This window comes from Misgurnus anguillicaudatus, chromosome 22, assembly GCF_027580225.2.
Source record: "Misgurnus anguillicaudatus chromosome 22, ASM2758022v2, whole genome shotgun sequence".
Lineage (NCBI taxonomy): Eukaryota > Metazoa > Chordata > Actinopteri > Cypriniformes > Cobitidae > Misgurnus > Misgurnus anguillicaudatus.
The window spans coordinates 45564094-45584144 of NC_073358.2; the positions used below are offsets into that span (position 1 = coordinate 45564094).

Sequence of the window (20051 nt, forward strand, 5' to 3'; positions counted from 1 at the left end):
CTTTATAATACATATCCATGGTACACACACTTTGATGCATTGTATGTTGCTTTAGATAGAAGTTTCTGCCAAATGTGTAAATGTAATGCACATGCAAGCACAATTTTAGAAAATGTAAATATTTTGTTGGTTTAGAGAGAGAGAGAGAGAGAGAGAGAGAATTTGATCAAATCACATAACCTTTTTTGATTAAAAATACATAATTTTTTAAAAGGACAGAACAAAAAATTGGTGTTGAAAACAATGCTATGCTTATGAGTTATAATTTAAGCTTCCATGTACTATTTTGCAGGTAATTTTGGGAATAACCTGCAATTTAATGTTTTACACAGAGAATGCGATAGAGAGGCAAAAGTTACAAATTGCAGCTTTTAAGTGTTTATTTTGATATTTGATGAAATTAGGCTCATTTTCCAGCTCCCCTGGAGTTAAACTTTTGATTTTTACCATTTTGGAATCCATTTTGCCGATCTCTGGGTCTGGCGGTATCACTTTTGGCGTGGCTTGGCATCATCCATTGAATCACATTAGACCATTAGCATCACGCTCAAAGTTTCCAAGGGGACTATTTTCGGGCACTGGGTAATATCATTGCACCTTTTTTTTTGCGCAATGCTAATGGTCTAATCAGATTCGGTGGATTATGCTGAGCTGTGCTGAAGGTGGTACCATCAGACCCGGAGCTGGAAAATTAGCATATTTAAAAAAAAAGTGGAGTGTCCCTTTAAGATCAAAATTGGTCTGTACCGAAATTTTAACTGGTTAATGCCCTGTTCACATTACAAGCGACACACGGCGACAAAGCGACACATCCCTTTTGTTTTAATGGAGAGTTGGCAATTTGCGACGATGTGATTGACTGTTGCTGACGATATGGGGCGTGTAGAGTGAGGCGACAATTAAAAAAAATCTTTAACTTTATGCAAATGTTCAGCAACTTTCAGGAGCGACTACCACGAGAGTGAAGCACGGAATTTGCGTCATCCATCTTTCGTCATTTACAGCAGTCGGTGGCTACTCACTTTTTTATAGTTGTTAATCAGACAACAACAGCCTGATCTCACAAGAATTTGTACGTATTTTGACTAATTCATATAAATTCATACAAAGTAAAACGTACAAAAACATACAATTATCATCATAAAGAAACCCGACCCCATCGTCATCGGGGCAAAAGCAAATCTTTAAAAAAATAGCCACCTCGTAAAATACGTACGACTTGCCATGAAATAGCGTTGGACAACAAGAATTCGAACGAGATCGCTGGTAGTGTGCACGCAGCATAATATAAAAAATGCCCTCCTGTTTGGAATTCAAGTCTCAGTGCATTGCAAGTACAAGAGGGCTATTGATTGGGTAACTGTGACTGTGTTTGTAATGTCAGCTAACCTCACGTACATCTGTGTGTGTGATTTCTGTGTAGCTGCGTCTGGATGAAGCTCAGGAGGCCGAGTGCCAAGCTCTGAGACAACAGCTGCAGCAGGAGATGGAGTTACTCAACGCCTACCAGAGTAAGATCAAGATCCAGACCGAGGCCCAGCACGAGCGTGAGCAGCAGAAACTGGAGCAGAAAGTCTCGCTGCGTCGAGCACATCTTGAGCAAAAGGTCCAGTCCTGTTATTATCTCTTTTTATTGTATTTATTAATGCATTTGCAAATCAACAGCGGTATGCCAGTATCTAAAACACATTATTACCCTTAAATAATGTACGAAGTATACCTTAGTATTCTAAACATTAAATGAATGTATTGGCTGATAATAAATGTTGCCTATTGGCTCATTTACTGTATAAGAACATATTGTGGAATAAATAAAAAATGAGTACATTTTGGAAGCCATGCAAGACTGAACCAAGACAGAACTGGTTTGGTTACTTGCCAATTATCTTAACATGTTTAAATATTATCTCATTTATTTTGGTCTATCATTAACATTAACACTGATAGATCCAAATGTTCAAGCTCAAAGGTTTATGAAACGAAACTGGGCCAACATAGGAGACTTCAAAACTACTCTGACCCAATATTTGGATTATAAATAATCCAAAACAAACGGGGCCTAAAAAAGCTCATTATAAATCTGTCTAATGCGGCGTTCACAGTGATGATAACTATAACGATAACTACAGTATATGGGTGATTCTCACAAAAGCTTGGTTTTAAAAATGTCAAACATGAAAATTAAAAAATTGCTTAAATGTACTTTTTTTCCCACCAGACATTGAAAAACAAAGTCTGGAGTAAATGGGAACATTAATTTAAAAACTTTTACTTATCATTTAACACTTTTTGTAACATAATTTAAAAAATTAGTCCTAAAAAATCTCATTACCGCGACAGTCAGAAAACATCAACACTGATGTATTTTCAAAATGACATGACAAACCTGAAAGAACATAATTTGGAGGTTTTGCACATGCATTTAAAAGCAAAGTATTATGCTTCTATTAATTAAATTAACATTTAATAAGCATCTGTTGCGGTAATGATAATCAAAATGTCGTGTAAGCATTTTTGATAAGACAATATTTCAAATTAACTGTAAAAAAAATGATCTTACCTGGTAGCCATCTTGAAGTAACTGGTCCATGTGCTTGGTCACTCAAAATCAAACTTTATTAAAATTCTGTATGTGTGCTTAAACTGTTCTCAAAAAGTGTTGCGGAGGATGAGAACATCAGGCATGGACACATCATTTTCCTAATTTTTCTTCATTATTATTATACATGAATATTCAGTAAATATTTTTTCTGTCATCTAAAGTAGTCTAGCAAAACATCCATTTATTTTTTTTCTTAATATTTTTGTGTTAATTTGATTAAATTACAACATAACGCATGTTCAAACACAGCCGGACACATTGCGGTAATGAGAATTTCAGCAGAAAATGAGATAAAATTTACAATTATAAATTCTTATGTTGAAATCACACATTGTGCAAGGTAGAACACAGTATTGTGTTAATTCTGATGCTTTTTAATGTTACTATATTACACATTTTAAAGCTAAAATCATTAGTGCCTTGGTGTTTCAATGGTTTCGTGAGAATCACCCATATAGCGTCCACAGTAATGTACCATAATGATAACTACGTTAATTCTAAATTCACACGTTGCAGTGTTAGAGTCACAAAAATGAATGTAGATGACCTGCGGTTGCTTTACGTTTTCAATGCTAAACATTCTGACTGCAATCTGACTCTTACGACTGAAGGTGCGCTTGTTGCTGACATGCAAAGCATATACAGTGAATCTGGAAAGTATTCACTTTTTCCAGATTTTGTTACAGCCTTATTCCAAAATGTATTAAATTCATTATTTTCCTCAAAATTCTACAAACACTGCCCCATACACTGCAAAATGCAAAAAATTACTTTCTTACTTAGTATTTTTGTCTTGTTTTAAGACCAAATATCTTAAAATTCTTAAATCAAGACCCAAGAAAATAAGTTTAGTTTTAGACAAAAAAAAACTAAAGTGAATGTGTGCTTAAAACAAGCAAAAATATCTTCCAATGGGGTACCAAAAAATCTAAAAATAAGTTTACGTGATTTTTTAAAAGCTTAATTCAAGAAAAAATGTTCACCCCATTGGCAGATATTATTGCTTGTTTTAAGCACAAATTTACTTAAATTTGATATTTTTTGTCTAAAAACTAAACTAAAACTAAACAACATCATTCACGTTTTTGCGTTCATACTGTAAAAACAGAAGTAAATGCTACTAGGCATGGGCCGGTTACTGGTTTCAAGGTATACCGAGGTTTTAAACAGTTACGGGTTTCAAAACCACTGACATTTTCTGGAATACCGTTTGCAAGGTATGAGCTAAGTCATGTAATTTACATTTATAATATATTACAAAAATATCTTTTGAAAGAAAATTATAATTTAAAGGCTTTATTTTCTCCCAGCATACATGTTGTATGTTGCTTAAAAATAAAATGTATTGTGTCCAGTTAAAAAGTTGTTTGTATACGTCTGAAAATAACACATTTTATTGTTGCAATGGCAAAACCGCAATACTGTAAAACGGGGTATTTTGCTTAAGGTTATCATACCGCCAAAATCTCATACCAGCCCATGTCTTAATGCTACTTGACTTTTGTAACTTAAATGTTTTGTAATATTAAATGTTTACAGTAAATGCAATAAAGTTTATTTATACAGTAAGAACAGTAAATACTACACTTTTACTTTAATTTTTACTTAATTTCTTAGGTTTAATCAACTGTCTCTGCAAGTCATTTCAACTTGCTGTTAGAGTTAATATAAATTATAAAAACATTAATTTGCATTAATTTTAAAAAGTTAAAATAGCATAATTATGATTAATAATTTGATTACTTGATTCAATTTCTGTACCTTAAACTACAGAAAAATTAAACAGAAAAGCACAGTTTTTTTAATTGAATTTAAGAGGGGGTGCATGATCTCTGAAAGCCAATGTTGACATTTGAAATCACCTAAAAAAACATGCCCCACCCCAATAGAATCTGGACCTTCTTTTGATAGACCCGCCCCACACATATGCAACCCAGGCAACAAAGTTGGTTTGTAGACACGCCCCTTATTGCTGATTGGCTACAAGTGTGTTTTGGTACGCGGCTCGACTCAAAAGTGTTTTCCAAAAATCTTGCACCCCGCCTTTATTTCTCAATTTACTTGCCAATATTGATGTGCAATTAAATGTGATTTAATAAGAACTAGTTTGGAGTATGACCTGGATTAGTAACACAAAATGAAGATTTGTAAGCTATTTACTATTGATTCTACTATTGAAGGACGCTTGACCTTGAGTTAATCAAGGATTAGGTGAATTGAAATAAAGCGTCTTCTGCTTATTTGACACCCTTTCATTTAACATTTTGGTCTTGTACTCAGATTGAGGAGGAGCTGGCTTCTCTTCAGAAGGAGCGCACTGACAGAATCAAATACCTGCTGGACCGTCAGGAGCGAGAAATCGACGCCTTTGATATGGAAAGCCTCCGTATGGGTTTCAATAACTTGGGTGCTTTGGACTACCCTAAAGACGACTACAGATGAGACCCTAACACTTCGCCATTCCTCCCACCCTCCATTTTATATGGAACAAATCTGCTGTTTTTGCTACTGACAGACCCAATGCCCATCAGGGCTGGCATTTGCACAGGCCTAACACGTTTGGGCGCCATCTTCTGGACACGTCGTGGGATAACATGCTGGAGAATGTCCTTAGTTGTCTTATATATATGCGACGATTAAACCTGTCACAGTGTTGATGTCAATGTTTTCTCGTGCAATGATAACACTTTTGGTGTAACTATAATTAAAATCTAGAGATTTCAAGACAGACAAGCAATACACATGGGGGGTTTGTATTGCGAGTTTTAATCCAGATGCAAATGCACAGTTTTTTTATTTGCTCATTTTTTGATTTGAGGAATTGTTTTAGTTTAGATTATTTTTCAGCCTCCTGCCTATTGCTGCTTGAATCTCTCTTTGTATTTATTCACCAAGAAAATAAAAATTCAAAAGTTTTATTAAGTATTGAAAAAATTTGATAAAGTTTGCCTATTAAAACAATGTACATATTTGATAGCTGCATTATGGTAATTGAATCTGGGTTCTTTTTTGCAAGAACCCACTGCATTCGTACGTACAGTACCGCAATTCACCTCGGCCAAGGTGGAAAATGTGAAATAATACATATGTGAATCCTAACTCGTGGTACCCGCACAAAGGGCTGAAGGGGACATGTATTTTGTGTATAGATGGCTTTATGGAGAACTTTTACTTATTTTCTTATGTCATTTTAACTGAATTTCAATGTCTTTTTATATATACACATGCATATATATATATATATATATAATATACAGTATATAATAAATGGTTCACCACTCTTTCCCTTATGCAGTCACTGGTGAAATCTTCCCAATGGCCTCCATACACTGATTTTATGATCCAGGTTTTTGTTCAGCATCTTCTTCAGCTGTGTTTTATCTTCAAGTCAAATTAGTGAATAAGACGCTTTACTGTCGCATGCACTTTACATTTGTTTTCAGGTCAGAGGCATGTCAGAGCTTTTAATTATATTTGTAAATAAAGTGCTCATCACACAAGCAAAGTCTTTCCATAGTCTGGTTTTATTTTCCCAAATCATATTCATTAGCGAGAACATAAAAATAAAGGTGCTGCCATAAACTCAAATTAGACCTAAATGTTTAATTAAAGGTGCAAAGTGTATAACCTTTTTGTCAGCCATTTAAACTGAGGCTAAACAAAGACATAGTCAGTTTCATTTGAATTTGGACGTTACAAAAGATGCCCTGACACATTTTTACACTGCTTCTTAAAGCAAACAAGTTTTTATTTTATTCAGTTCATATCTTGAAAGGGCAAATTCAAAACTGAACCAAGGCGTGTTATGGATAAACCGAGCACAAAATAGTGCCTATTTGCCAGACAGCTGTTCATAAAGTTTGGGCACGTAGTCGTCCCACTCTGCTTGATAGCAAGACCCTGCGACTGGAGCGCCGAGGCTGTACTTCTTCCGGAAATTCTGTATCTTGAATTTTCCACGGTGGTCCCCAGACCGATTGGTAAGGACCGCTTCAGTACAGCTAATGCTGCCTGACTGTTCGTAAACCAGCCATACGTATCGATGGAGACCTGTATGAGAAGAAATCAAAGCAGGTGCCCGAAACAATGTGATTATGTAATAAAGCAATCTAGTCAATTCTCTTACCTGTTCCCTTTGGTGGTCCTGAACCAACATAGTCAGACATAACACATCCACTGGAGATGTCGTTTCCTTTCATGTTGACGACAAGGAAGTGGTGCCACTCCCTATTATTAAAAATTACATTTACGGCATATGAAATAACCTATGAAATAAAGTCAGTAATGCCTTATTTTCTATATGTGCACTAATAAAATGTATTTACTAGATAGGAGTGCACTATACCGAAATTTAGGGTCTTTTCGGCTGGGTGCATCTGGATCGGTCAGGGCCAAGGTGTACAGCTTACTGGGGTCACATCCCTCCCACTCAACGGATGTGGGGCGGTTCTGCACCTGCAAAACAAAAGTGAAAAAATGTCAGGACAGACACACACACACACATTTTAGCTATACATCACATTTTAGATAATGTACAATGTCTAATCTTTTTCACAACTGTACATTCACTTCAACAATTGCTTCAAAATAACATTATATGCAGTGCTATTTAAATATATAATTATGAGTACCCTTACTAACACGACTGCATATTTGGCCGAATTTCTCAATTTCTCTGCTGTTATAAATCAGGTACGTGTCCCGTTTTAGACTGCGTTACAAACTCTGTCAAATAATTACAACTTGTGCACGTTTTGCATGAGAGATCGCGTGATGTCAGATGCAACTTTGGCTCTATGCTTTGGCTGCACCATGCGCGCGACCTTTAACGTTACACACACACAACTCTACATTACATAACTGCAGACAAATGTTCGTTTTAAACGTTTTTATTTAATACATCTTAAACCATGCGACACATATGGTAGCTTTCGGTTATTTAAGCAATAATGTTTTGAAACTAACCTAACCCTAACCCTGCAAACCCTATCAGTGAGTTCTGCGTGGTAACAAGTTACAGAAGCATTGCTAGGCTAATCACTGCATGTACGCGCGCGCGAGCTCTGCACCTGAGTGGGAGTGAGTACTTTCCCCAGAGCGTCAATCTCCAGAGAGCCATATTTGACAATTAGAGGCTTGCCTGGTTTTTCCTCCACCTCTGTAAGTGCTAAAGAACCCGTCCATTCATTGATATCCACAGGCATTGTGACTCACTCGATATTACGACGCAACAGCAAGAAATGCAGTGTGTGAATCTGTCTCCCCCTACAGTTATTTTATTGCGACGGTTCATTTACCTGAGTGATCACTAGCACAGCCAATCACCTAGCTGCAAATAACAACACGCTTAAATTTGATTGGACAAGGCAGCCTTTGTTATTATTTGGCCCCGCCTCTGATTCTGACATTTGACGTAACATTTTTGTCAATATTTAATAAAAAGAACATGACATAAAGAAAACACAAATAGGTAAGCTTGCGTATAATAATAAATAAACAAATAAGAAAAGGAATAAAAGCCATTTTTGAGGTGACTTTAAATAGTCGAGGGCGGTCAAGTTCAATGCTTTAGTTCAAGACCACATTCTTGTGGAAAAATAGCAAAGCATGACAAAGCAGTTCTTGAAACCTTAAGTAATTTGTAAGATGATACGCAGTTTGTTTTCATATTTGTTATATATTTCAGTTCAGTTATTGATTATTGTTTTTATTGATTATAATGTGTCTGACAATAAAAACGTTTTTAATAGCTTAAAAACTTGAACACGTAAAGAGTATGGATATAAATCAAAGTTCAGTTTTAAAACATCAAAATTTACGAGCATGTAGTGCAAGGCATAACTACGTTTACAAAATGGTACAATCAAGTTAAACGATTAATCAAAATATATAACAACTTGTAAATAATTACAAATTGTAAAAATACAATTAAATCATCTTATTTTTTAATGCGTTCTTATTAGACATCTATCATAAGAAGCTATTAAATAACTTTAAATATATCATCCCGTCAAAAAAATAAATACATAATCAAAAATCCCGCTGCATCGCTGATTTTAGTTAATATCTTGACTAAATGTTAAACTGAGCTACGAGCCATCACGATTCACGAACCTAATAACCAAGTTTTATGTAATAAAACAATTATTTCAGGCATCTTTCAGAACACCTATAACGGCTGACAGGGGTCCTTCTTCCAAACAGCATGGCTGCCTTCAGCAGAGGCAGACAGAAGATCAAAGCTCTCTGCAGCTTTAGGACTTTAACATGTTCACGAAACTATACAGGTAACGCTTATAAAAAATAAACGATATTGTTTTACTAAGTTTATTCGCCAAATTGTTTTGAGTTGACCTTAAACATGCTATTATGCTGTGTTTACATACATTAAAATGAAATCCAGCTGATTTATATAAAACATTTTCATTTTATATGTATTTTTTGTATATTGGCACGTTATGTTCGTGTTTTTCAAGCAATAAAATATTCTCATAAATGGACATCCATTACATATAAGATGCTATTTGAAACAGTTGTAATGCAGATGAATTAATACATTTTAAAGTGCTAAACTGTCTCTAGTAAAATGATCTAGACATTCAACCTTGATTACAGCAGGTAGTTTCGATTATGATCTGCTGGTTATTGGTGGAGGCTCTGGAGGTTTGGCATGTTCAAAAGAAGGTGTGTCATCCATACTTAAATTTTGTTTTATTGTGCCAATATAATTTCATGGACCCCAACAATTTACATAACTTCAAGTGAATGTTTTTCACTGCCTTGTCTTGTATCTCTTATAGCTGCCCAATTAGGACAGAAAGTAGCTGTCTTGGATTATGTCGAACCTTCAATTAAAGGTACAGACCCCTTCAAAGGCGTCATCTTTTTGCTAGTGATGTGTTTATTTATTGTTAAAAGTTAGATTGTGCTGTTTTAGGCACAAAATGGGGTCTTGGTGGAACGTGTGTAAATGTTGGCTGTATTCCGAAGAAGCTTATGCATCAGGCTGCACTCCTTGGCACTGCAGTCAAAGATGCGAAGAAGTATGGCTGGCAAATCCCAGATACCCTGTCACATGACTGGTAAGTTACAATACATGGGGCTAATGCAGAACCAGATTAAAGGGATCGTCAACCCTAAAAATGGGGCTTTGGTCAAGTCAATAGGGACCATGGGTGAACTACTCAACTCAACTTATTCATACTTGCAGTGTAGAGCAACTGTAGTGCGTATCACATTTTTTATGCAGTTATAGTTTTAAGATGCTGATCAGAGTTATTTTTGATGCAACATTCAGTTTGTAGTTTGGGCAACAGGTTTTGTTTAAAGGGATAGTTCCACCAAAAATGAAAATTCTCTCATTACTTAACAGACCTGTATATATTTTTGTTTTGATGAGCACAAAGAAAGATATTTTGAGCAATGTTTGTAACGAAACCGTTCATGAGCCCCATTCACTTGCATAGTATTATTTTTCCTACTATGAAAGTGAATGGGGCTCATAATCAGTCTGGTTACAAAAATGTTCAAAAATGACTACATTTTCATTTTTTGGTGAACTATCCCTTTAAGATCAACTCACAACACCATACATTTATTGTTTATATGAAACAGCACCATCTAGTGGTGGAGTACACATTTTCAGTAGTCATTGCACTAGAGGGCACTCAAGTCCTGAATTAAAAAGCAGTTGTGGGGTTTTTATTTTCAAGGTTTTTTTGTCTAGACTCTAGAAGCTGGTTTTGTGTTTCAGAGTACTTTTTAATTGCAGTGTTGATGTTTTTATAAGCACAATATGTTTGGCATGTGACGTGAGGTTGTGAACCCTAGTACAGTATGCTCTCTGCGTTGCAAACTGTTCAGTAAGGGTTCTGTATTGTAGAATATTTCAGTGCAAAACATGAAAATTATTTTAAGATAATTAAAGATAAATAACTTTGTATGAGAGTCATAAAGTGAACAACATTATTATGTTATGGGTGGATAGTAAAAAGTTTTAAAGTTATGTGCAATATGTTACAGGGCTACAATGGCAGAAGCTGTCCAGAACCATGTGAAGTCTCTAAACTGGGGTCACAGGGTTCAACTACAGGACAAGTAAGTTTTACTATTAAAAACACTGCCAAATTGTATATTTTGCAGTAATGTTTCTCTTTAAGTCAAAGATTGTTAGGCAGATATAATGTTGCTCATTTTGGCTATCAGAAAAATAGCTTTAAGTAGAAGAGCAAGACATCAACGTCAAGTTTGCAATAACAAGTGCCTTAAAAATGTATACTAGTTAACTGCTTAAAATGATCGTGATTCATTTAGAAAGTATTACACAGATGTTACTCAGTCTTTTTTCAATAGACCTCATTAGTTGTCCATCTCTCAGAGTTTCTGATGAGGTAATTACAGTCTTAGGCTATATGAGCACAGCAAATGTGCCAGCATGATAAATTGAATTTCAGTCTTTATACTGCATGGCTGTGAGGCAAACAGGTGTGTTTGTGTCACTTCCCAGAATGCCCCCACGCCCCACATCTTCACATTAGAGCACAAGTGTCAAGTTTGAACACCAGAATTGTCAATGATATAATAATTGTTGTTGATAAAGACATTTTTACAGATCTTTTGAATTTTAATAAAGAAAAATGTTTCAACGTTGTTAAAGATGGGAAAATATGCAAATTCTGTTCACACATTGGTGTAGTGTGATAACCATCTCTATCTTTCTCTTTCTCTCGCTCTTAACAGGAAGGTGAAGTATTTAAATATGAAGGGCAGTCTTGTGGATGAACACACTATCAGAGCAGTAAATGCCAAAGGGAAAGAGGTATGACTTTGATAAAATACTTGATTAAGTTCAGAATAATGTTGCACCTGCATTTTGAGGTATATTGTAATCATATTCTTACTGTATCGTTCCATATCGTCTTATTTTATAGATGACAGTGTCTGCCAAAAACATTGTGTTAGCCACTGGTGGACGGCCAAAGTATCCCACACATGTGAGTGTCTGCGCATACAACATGAACTTGACCTCTTCAAATATAATACAACTGATTTTCTTCAAAAATGCTATTTGTGACCCTGGACCACAAAACCAGTCATAAGGGTCAAGTGATTTTTTTTTGTTATTTATACATCACACACATGCTTGATAAATAAGCTTTCAGTTGATGTATGGTTTGTTAGGATATGACAATATTTGGATACAACTATTTGAAAATCTGTAGTCTGTGGGTGCAAAAAAAATCAAAATATTGATAGAATCGCCTTTAAAGTTGTCCAAATAAAGTCCTTAGCAACACATATTACTGATGATAAATACATTTTTGATATATTATGGTAGGAAATGTACAAAATATCTTTATGAAACATGATCTTTACTTAAAATCTTAATTATAGCATAGAAAATTTATAATTTTAACCTATTTAATGTATTGTTGGCTATTGATACAAATATACCTTTGCGACATGGGACTGGTTTTGTGGTCCAAAATTAACAACAATAGTCTGACATTATAATAAGACGGGGGTGGTATTTTTGGCATTACTGAGCAAAGGTGTAAAGCAGTTAAGATTTTTTTTATTAATCAAAGACATTTTTTAAGTATCTGAGTTTTTTACTTTAACTTCCAGAGCATAATATAATACTTCACTACCCCACTACATTTCATATAAAATTTTATTTAATACTTCATTACATTAAAAAAAGTACTTAATTTAACTCAAGTAAAAGCAACTAAATGTTAGTATGAAAAGATGTACTTAAGTAAACAACTTGTATTTATTAAATGTATTGGAGTGCAAAGTACAATGTTATGCATTGGAATGTAGTGAAGTAAAAGTTTGCCAAAGAAAAACGCTCTTGATAAAGTACAGTTCCTTGAGTAGTGAGTAAAAATACTTAAATTCCTTACACCTCTGAAAATTAAAATTTGGAAATGTTTTTATAAATAATGCTTTAATTATTAAAAGTCCTAAAATGTATTTTTTATGCATTAACATTATGCATTTGGCTGAAGCTTTTATACAAAGTGACTTAAAATACAAGTTTTTAACAGTATGTGTTCCCTGGGTTCGAACCCATGACCTTTTGCACTGTCAATGCAATGCTCTACCTGATCATTACAAGAGCACAAAAAGTAAGCCATTTTTAAGAAGAAAAAAAATATTTATAACAAAAATCTGTCTAGTTTAATGAATGTGATTATGTACTGTATTTCACATTATACAAAATGATTGATTTTAATTAGTGATGCACCGATGTATCGGCCGCCGATATTTATCGGCCGATTTTTGATGAATTTGAAACCATCGGCATATCGGCAATAGCACGAGAGAGGCCGATACCGATTGTTTATTATTTAACTACATAAAGAAATCCTTTATATGTAAAAAATGAGTTAATGTTGTTAATAAAATAAATGCTGAATAGCAAAAACCACCTTTGAAGGTTGTCATGCTGTCTTATTATATTTGTTTTAGCTTAATTTGTGCCTCTCTCATTATGTTGGTCAGTTCAAATCCATGTTCAGTAAAAATAATTTGATGCAGAAATAAACTAGCTAATAGACCAACTGTATATTATAAAACGGCCAGTTCTGGTTCTTGATTCTGATTGGTTGAAACGCGTTCTAAGCCGTGATAAAATACACCGGTAACCTCACGGTTCAGACCACATTACATAAGTATCACTGCGCCACTGTTGCTGCGTACTGATTTATGAAAATAAACACCACAGTTTTTAATCATATTTTTAATTTGTCTACAATTGCACAATTAATGGCGATATCCAGATGAATGTCAATAAATATTGTTGAGTCATCTCGTCGATAAAGAGAAAACGTTGTCTGAGGATTTTATAACTCAAGTTCATACGTCTGCTTTTATCCACTGGGTGGCGATCTTACCCAACTTAAACACTGACGCATTCACTGAAAACACCGTGTAGTACTGTTCATGTCTCTGAATTTGATCTCTTACTAAAGTTCTTCACAAAAATGGAATTATCTCCGCTTTTAATACAAAAATTTGAGAGGTGATAAGAGAACAAATAAAGGTAGGATGAAATGTTTTTTTGTTTGTATTTGTTTGAAAGCGGATGGTCTGTTCTTTCATTTGATATTTTATGTTTTTCTGCAAGGCATTAAACTAAAACTGGGTGGCAACTTAAAAAAAAAAAAACGCTGACGGGGAAAGAGTTCAGCATGCTTCCAGGCATATTTGATCATCACTTCAACACTTGCATCTAATTTGTACATTAATATAAATGTTAATGTATAAATTAGATGAATGTTGATTTATAAAAATAAACACCACAGTCTTAAATCTGTGTCTTTGCTGCGTCTGTGTTGGTTGGGAACTGCGCTCTGTTTCAGTCACACTTGATTCTGAGGAACTACTTTGTTTGGCGGAAGAGCAATATTTGTACTAAAATAATTACAACTTATTTGGGTTTTATTTGATAAAATCCCGCTAACGTTATGCATATGAAGTAACCGTTTTATAAACGCAATAAACCCCTCGAAGCGTTGGGTTACCAGTGCATTTTATAACAGCTAAGGGGCGTTGTTAGGCACGACGCGAAGCGGAGTGCCTAAAACCCCCTTAGCTGTTATAAAATGCACTGGTAACCCACTGCTTCTCGGGGTTTATTGCTTTAGTATTGTATACAAGTGTTTAATATCGGTATCGGCCAGAAGTTGTCTGTTTAAATCGGTATCGGCCCAAAAAAATCCTATCGGTGCATCCCTAATTTTAATATTTAAATGTATTTATTGAGCAGAGGCTTTTATTCAAAGTGACGTACAATGGAGGGAGATTTAACATTTTGGCAATGAGCTAACATAATATTGGGACCTTTATATCTATTAATTTATAGATATTTATTTATTTTCAATTAGGCATGTATTATAGTATATTTTAACAACTATTAATAACTTAATATTAAGTTATAACTTAATATTAAATTAATAATATTTTTAACAAAAAAATAATTACTATTGTTATTGCAATGTTATGCATTTTAATATGTGACCCTATCATAAGTAGCACATGTATATTTGTAGCAATAGCCAACAGTATTGCATGGATCAAAATTATAAATTTAATGCTAAAAATCATTAGGATATTAAAGTAAAAGATCATATTCCATGCAGATATTTTGTACATTTCCTACAGTAAATATACCAGTTTATTTATTATTAGTAATATGTCTTATGTTTTTCTCAATATTTAGATTTTTCAGATTCCATATTTTCAAATAGTTGTGTCTCGACCAAATATTGTCCTATCCTATCAAATCGTAAATAAATGGAAAGCTTATTTATTCAGATGATGTATAAATCTCAATAAAAAATGACTAGATTTGCGGTCTAGGTCACATATATTAATATTATTATTTTATAATGTTATACAACTTGTTTGCTTTACCTAAAAAAAAAGCCTAAAAGGACACTAATCCTGTCCGCTGTGTTGATTTTATCTTAAAAGAGTTAACATCATTCAAATCTGAGCTTTCCAAAGATATTTGACATGTTTAGATTTTTGTTTTTAAAGGTGTAATGAGCTTTTCTGTCAATTACTGCAGTGTTCCTTCCACGGGACATTGGAACTATCTTAAAAGCTGTATATTAATATTCTGTGTTGTCTGATTGTTTAATTTTCAGGTTCCAGGAGCTTTGGAGTTTGGAATCACAAGTGATGATGTTTTCTGGCTCAAAGAGTCACCCAAAAAAACGTATGTCATATTTATGTTGTGACCAGGTGCTTCTTGTGGCAAAGCTGTAATTGCAGGGAATGCAACACTTGTTTTCCGGTTTAAACATTATGGGGCAGTTTCCCGGACAGGGTTTAGATTAATCCAGGACTGGGCCATGGGTATATTAGGACATTTAGGTAGCTTACAAACAAACTTTACAAAAGAATAATATTGGTGTGCATCTCAAGATAAAACAATGGCACTGATGTATGTTAAGATATGTCAATGCAAAATGTTGCTTTTGATGTCAAGTTGGCTTGAATTTGCATTTATTTATGAAGTTAATTCTGAGGTTCTTCAGAACAAATCAAACAATAGAAGTACTTTAACTGATCCATTATCAAAAAACTTTACTTAAATCTTTTCTATATGTTTCCTAAGATTACGTACAATAAGTCGCACTATTGGCCACATCCTTTTAGGTCAGGTGATGTTGTTTTGCTGTTGATCTGTCAGCTGTACAGGTGCGATTTCAGACTGTTGCCAGTAACTTTGCTCATCTCGTGGAAGTGGCAAGACTTTGGTGACTGACGGTGGTGAATGAGTGAGAGGGTTGGCATGCACGCCCAAGAGGGCGAAGTCAAAACTTTTACATTGACTTCTGCTCTCATTCACCTAAACAGCTGAACGTCTGTCAAAACCGCGGTGCATTCTGACGAACGCTAAATGTTATGTTTGGTATGGCACGATAGCAACCCTCCAGCTTGTTGATATTTCACCTGCGATTTAGGCATCCAAAGAGCCTCGGGACTCACAGATGCAGTAAATGTTTGCGTGTTCTGTGCTTATGTCTGTCTGCTTTGATGAAATGTAAAAAGAGTCGGTCTGGGTTAATGTTAAACCGGTTATCATTACTGGGATTATTATAGGATTGCTGCCCAAGGTTGACAGAGTCTGCAGTAACCACAGTTCCCACACAACAAAAAAATCACTTTTATTCTTAATTTCTTGATTTCCAGGCAAAAAAAAAACACTCTACTTCCGGAGAGTACATATGTTGTAGTTAAAAAAAAAAAAACTACAACACATGTACTAAAGGAAAGACATAAGGTATTAAATAAAAAAATGAAGTTAAAGGAAACCAGATGTCGCCCACATGTCCTGCTCATCAGATGTGTGACAGGTGGAAGCTCAGGGATGTGTTTTGTTGATGATAAGGCAGAAAAGAGAGCTGAGATTTTGCTCCTAATCCCTCCATAATCCGGCACACAATGTGTAGATGTCCATTAGCGCTGTTGTATAATGTGTGATGTCACATTGGAGTAACCAGGTATCACTCAGCGTGTGTCAAGTGGGGATATCCAACATGACTGTGAAACATCAGGTGAATTATAGCAGGGTGTACACATCGGCCACACACAGTCATTTATCTTATTATCATCATTTTATGTCTTATCATGTACCATAAATATTTTACTGACTCTTTTGCACTGAGTTTATCTGTGATCCCATCATTTTTGTGTTTCAGGTTGGTTGTTGGTGCCAGTTGTATCCTTGTAAAACCTAAAAGTTTAAAATGCACCACATCATCACACAATTTATTCGGGGCTGTTCAAAGGTGGTCTTCATGAGTTTCCATTGATCGGAAATAAACTGTAACAAAAACAAAGCAAACATAGCATTTGCATAAATCCTTAGTGAAACTTTATAATGCATCATCACTTTTTTCTGCTTAATTCTGGTTATGCCAAATTAATTTTAATTATGGATTTGGCAGATGCTTTTATCCAAAGTGACTTACAGTTATGGCTGTCACAATGATTAAATAATCGTCTCCTCACGATTGTTTGACCTCATCACGATGATTTCAGATCACCGCAATGATTACGTATCTCTCTAAAAAACACAAGGGGGAGCTGCAGCGCCTGTTTAAACGAGACCGTATCTAATGGCGCTCTTTGACTAACAATGTAATACGAACATTGCAAAGCTATTTAATACAGTGGAAAAATAGCATTTAAAGAATGCTGCAAAACTTTGATAAGCAGTATGAATTGCCAGGTGAAACAAAACAGCAATTCCAAATTTAGGGAAGTGAAAGATGCTATTCTTAAGGATCTGTAATTTTTATTCTTAAGGATCTGTAATTTTTCAGATACTTAATTGTGTTTATTTCTTACAAATATTTTTTTTTTGAAAGATATATAAATGTAATAATAATATTAATCGTCACAATTTATTAGACAAATAACCGTCAGCCAAATTTCATAATCGTGACAGCCTTACTTACAGTGCAATACAAAGTACATGTCAGCATACATGTACCCAGGATTCGAACCCACTGTGCTATACAGGAGCACATTTAAAGGGATAGTTCATCCAAAAATGAAAATTCTGTCATCATTTACTCACTCCATGTTGTTACAAATCTGTACACATTTGTTTTTTCTGATGACCTCAAAAAAAGATATTTTGAGGAATGTTTTAAACCAAACCAATCATGAGCCCCATTCACTTTCATAGTAGGAAAAAAGAGTACTATGGAAGTGAATGGGGCTCATGATCGGTTTCGTTTCAAACATTCGTCAAAATATCTTCCTTTGAGGTCATCAAAACAAAGAAATTTATACAGGTTTGTAACAACATGAGAGTGCAAGGATGATGACCGTATTTTCATTTTTGGTGAACTATCCCTTTGAATGGCTGTAATTTGTGATCACCGTAAAAGTATTATTGTATGTAAAATTGTTATAATGTAATAAATTTTCCTTTATTCTGTGTGAGAAGATGTGGCATTAGAATGTGCCGGCTTTCTCACAGGCATTGGACTGGACACCACTGTAATGGTACGCAGTATCGCCCTCCGGGGGTTTGATCAGGTACTACACTAATATCTGTTACTTTCTATTCTGAAAATATGTCCCCTGCTTTTATATTTACCTGCTGCCGCTTGTTTTCAAGTTAACACTTTGGTTCAGTAATTTGATCTTGTTTGGTTTGGTTTTGGTTTAAAGTGACTCACCCTGGTAAAGCCGCCAGGCTACATGGTAAAAACAGGATGAGAGACTTGACCAGACTTGTTTTATTACCCTGTTTTTAACTCGCTCATCTTTAATTAATGGTTATAGTGTTCTGACAGGAGATTTGTCATGTTGTTATTAAGTATTACACCGGCAATATGGTCTGACAGGAGTGACACTCAAGAGTAATTTGCTGAATTGGACTAAAATCTGTGTTTAAGAACACAATGATGATGAAAAGACTTTAAATGTCTTAATAGGCATTATATTCGGGCTGTAAGATAGAAGTCTTAGATAAAGAGTCAACACTGTTCAGGAGCTATCACGACGGTTAAATGTTTTGAGGTTATATTTAAATTTTTCTGTTTTTTAGAAGTGTGAATTTATGGAATACTTGATTTTGATAGTCCATTTAGGATATTTTACAGTAAAATCATGTTGTTTGATGGTCAAACAACCAAATTACCAAAACATTTCTTTACTGTACATAACTACAACTTCCCTTATCACAGTTGTATGTCTCTTGTATCTTGTGTCTCTTCAGTCAATATTATGTGACCCAGTCTGTGAAAACCCAAGTAAAGTCAGTCTTAGATGAAGAGCCAACACTGTTCAGTAGCTATCTTGACTGTTTGAGGTCATATTTTCATCTCTCTGTTTCTTAGCAAATGGCCGGATTGGTCACAGATTACATGGAGTCATATGGCACCAAGTTCTCCTGGAGGTGTACACCGAAAATAGTAGAAAAGCTTCCATCTGGGCTTCTTCAGGTCACGTGGATGGACCTAAACACACAAGAGGAACATCAAGATACCTTTAACACAGTGCTGTGGGCTGTAGGTGAGAACATCACAGCATTATTTATAAACCACTACAGTACATGTGGGTGATTCTCACGAAATCCAGATTTAGAAGGTGTCCAACATCAGAATTTTTAAAAAGCCCTATTGAAGCCAATTTTTTTTGCACATATGAGATCTGAACTTACTATAATCATTATTTTTAGAGGATTTAAAAAATATTTTCTATAGAATTATTTAAATTTTTTAGATTATCATTATCAAAAATTATAATTACCGCAACATGATATTACATTAAATATATGCATGTACAAACTCATGTTTCGGTAATGATAACTAAAAAGTTGTCTAGGTACTATGACAAATAAAATCAACTTTTATCTGGAGAGAAAAAATAAGAACTGCTTGCCTGGTAGCCATCTTGAGTGTCACAGTTAATTATGTCCCTAACCATTTTTTTTTTTAATGTTAGTTCCTTGAGGGCTTAAACAATGATTGAAAATTGTTGCGGAGGATTAGAAAATTGATCTTGGACACATTTATATTCCTTATTATTGTCTATACATTTACCAATGATCACCAAATAACACATGTTTCTTTACTCTTAATGTTTACAGTATAACATGGACTGAAGCTTTTTATATTTTAGATTTTTTAATTATAAACATTTTCATGTCAAATAACCCAAATCCAGTCATGGTAATTAAAATTTTCCCCTTAAATGTGGAAAAACAAAAAAATTGGTTTGTATGATGTCATTTGAAATCTCATGCAAAATAGTACGTGAAGAGATGTTTGTAACTGTATGCTTCTTATTTTGATAGCATTTACTTTATCATCAAAATATTTAATGACACCTCATAAGTCTAATTTTGCGAGAATCACCCAAATACATACAAATGTAATTTTGTACAATGTAGTATTTATTTATTAATATG

The 20051-nt window shown here is 34.5% G+C and overlaps 3 protein-coding genes across 8 annotated transcripts in view; 2 read left to right on the forward strand and 1 right to left on the reverse strand.

Annotated features, from left to right (window-relative positions):
* Positions 1 to 5720, forward strand: part of taok3a (TAO kinase 3a) — a 96001-nt gene extending 90281 nt beyond the window's left edge. For all 5 annotated transcript variants that reach the window (XM_073860642.1, XM_073860641.1, XM_073860640.1 and 2 more), the window contains 2 exons: positions 1424 to 1606; positions 4883 to 5720. In XM_073860642.1, the coding sequence (XP_073716743.1) occupies positions 1424 to 1606; positions 4883 to 5044 (345 nt within the window). In that variant the 3' untranslated portion in view covers positions 5045 to 5720. The remainder of the gene's footprint in view (positions 1 to 1423; positions 1607 to 4882) is intronic.
* Positions 5721 to 6107: 387 nt separating this feature from the next.
* On the reverse strand, positions 6108 to 7883 carry pebp1 (phosphatidylethanolamine binding protein 1). The gene is made up of 4 exons (XM_055198547.2): positions 7672 to 7883; positions 6948 to 7057; positions 6729 to 6829; positions 6108 to 6652 (listed from the first exon to the last, which is right to left on the reverse strand). The coding sequence occupies exons 1-4, from the start codon at positions 7804 to 7806 to the stop codon at positions 6435 to 6437; spliced, it is 564 nt and encodes a 187-aa protein (XP_055054522.1). The 5' UTR covers positions 7807 to 7883; the 3' UTR covers positions 6108 to 6434.
* Positions 7884 to 7949: 66 nt separating this feature from the next.
* The window catches only part of txnrd2.2 (thioredoxin reductase 2, tandem duplicate 2), a 33580-nt gene continuing 21478 nt past the window's right edge, over positions 7950 to 20051 (forward strand). Inside the window, exons 1-12 of one of the 2 annotated variants that reach the window (XM_073860644.1) lie at positions 7950 to 8072; positions 8756 to 8889; positions 9218 to 9286; positions 9403 to 9459; positions 9540 to 9684; positions 10625 to 10699; positions 11342 to 11420; positions 11533 to 11595; positions 15262 to 15332; positions 16822 to 16841; positions 18081 to 18172; positions 18979 to 19153. In XM_073860644.1, the coding sequence (XP_073716745.1) occupies positions 8808 to 8889; positions 9218 to 9286; positions 9403 to 9459; positions 9540 to 9684; positions 10625 to 10699; positions 11342 to 11420; positions 11533 to 11595; positions 15262 to 15332; positions 16822 to 16841; positions 18081 to 18172; positions 18979 to 19153 (928 nt within the window). In that variant the 5' untranslated portion in view covers positions 7950 to 8072; positions 8756 to 8807. The remainder of the gene's footprint in view (positions 8073 to 8755; positions 8890 to 9217; positions 9287 to 9402; positions 9460 to 9539; positions 9685 to 10624; positions 10700 to 11341; positions 11421 to 11532; positions 11596 to 15261; positions 15333 to 16821; positions 16842 to 18080; positions 18173 to 18978; positions 19154 to 20051) is intronic. The other variant, XM_073860645.1, reaches the window with a different exon arrangement.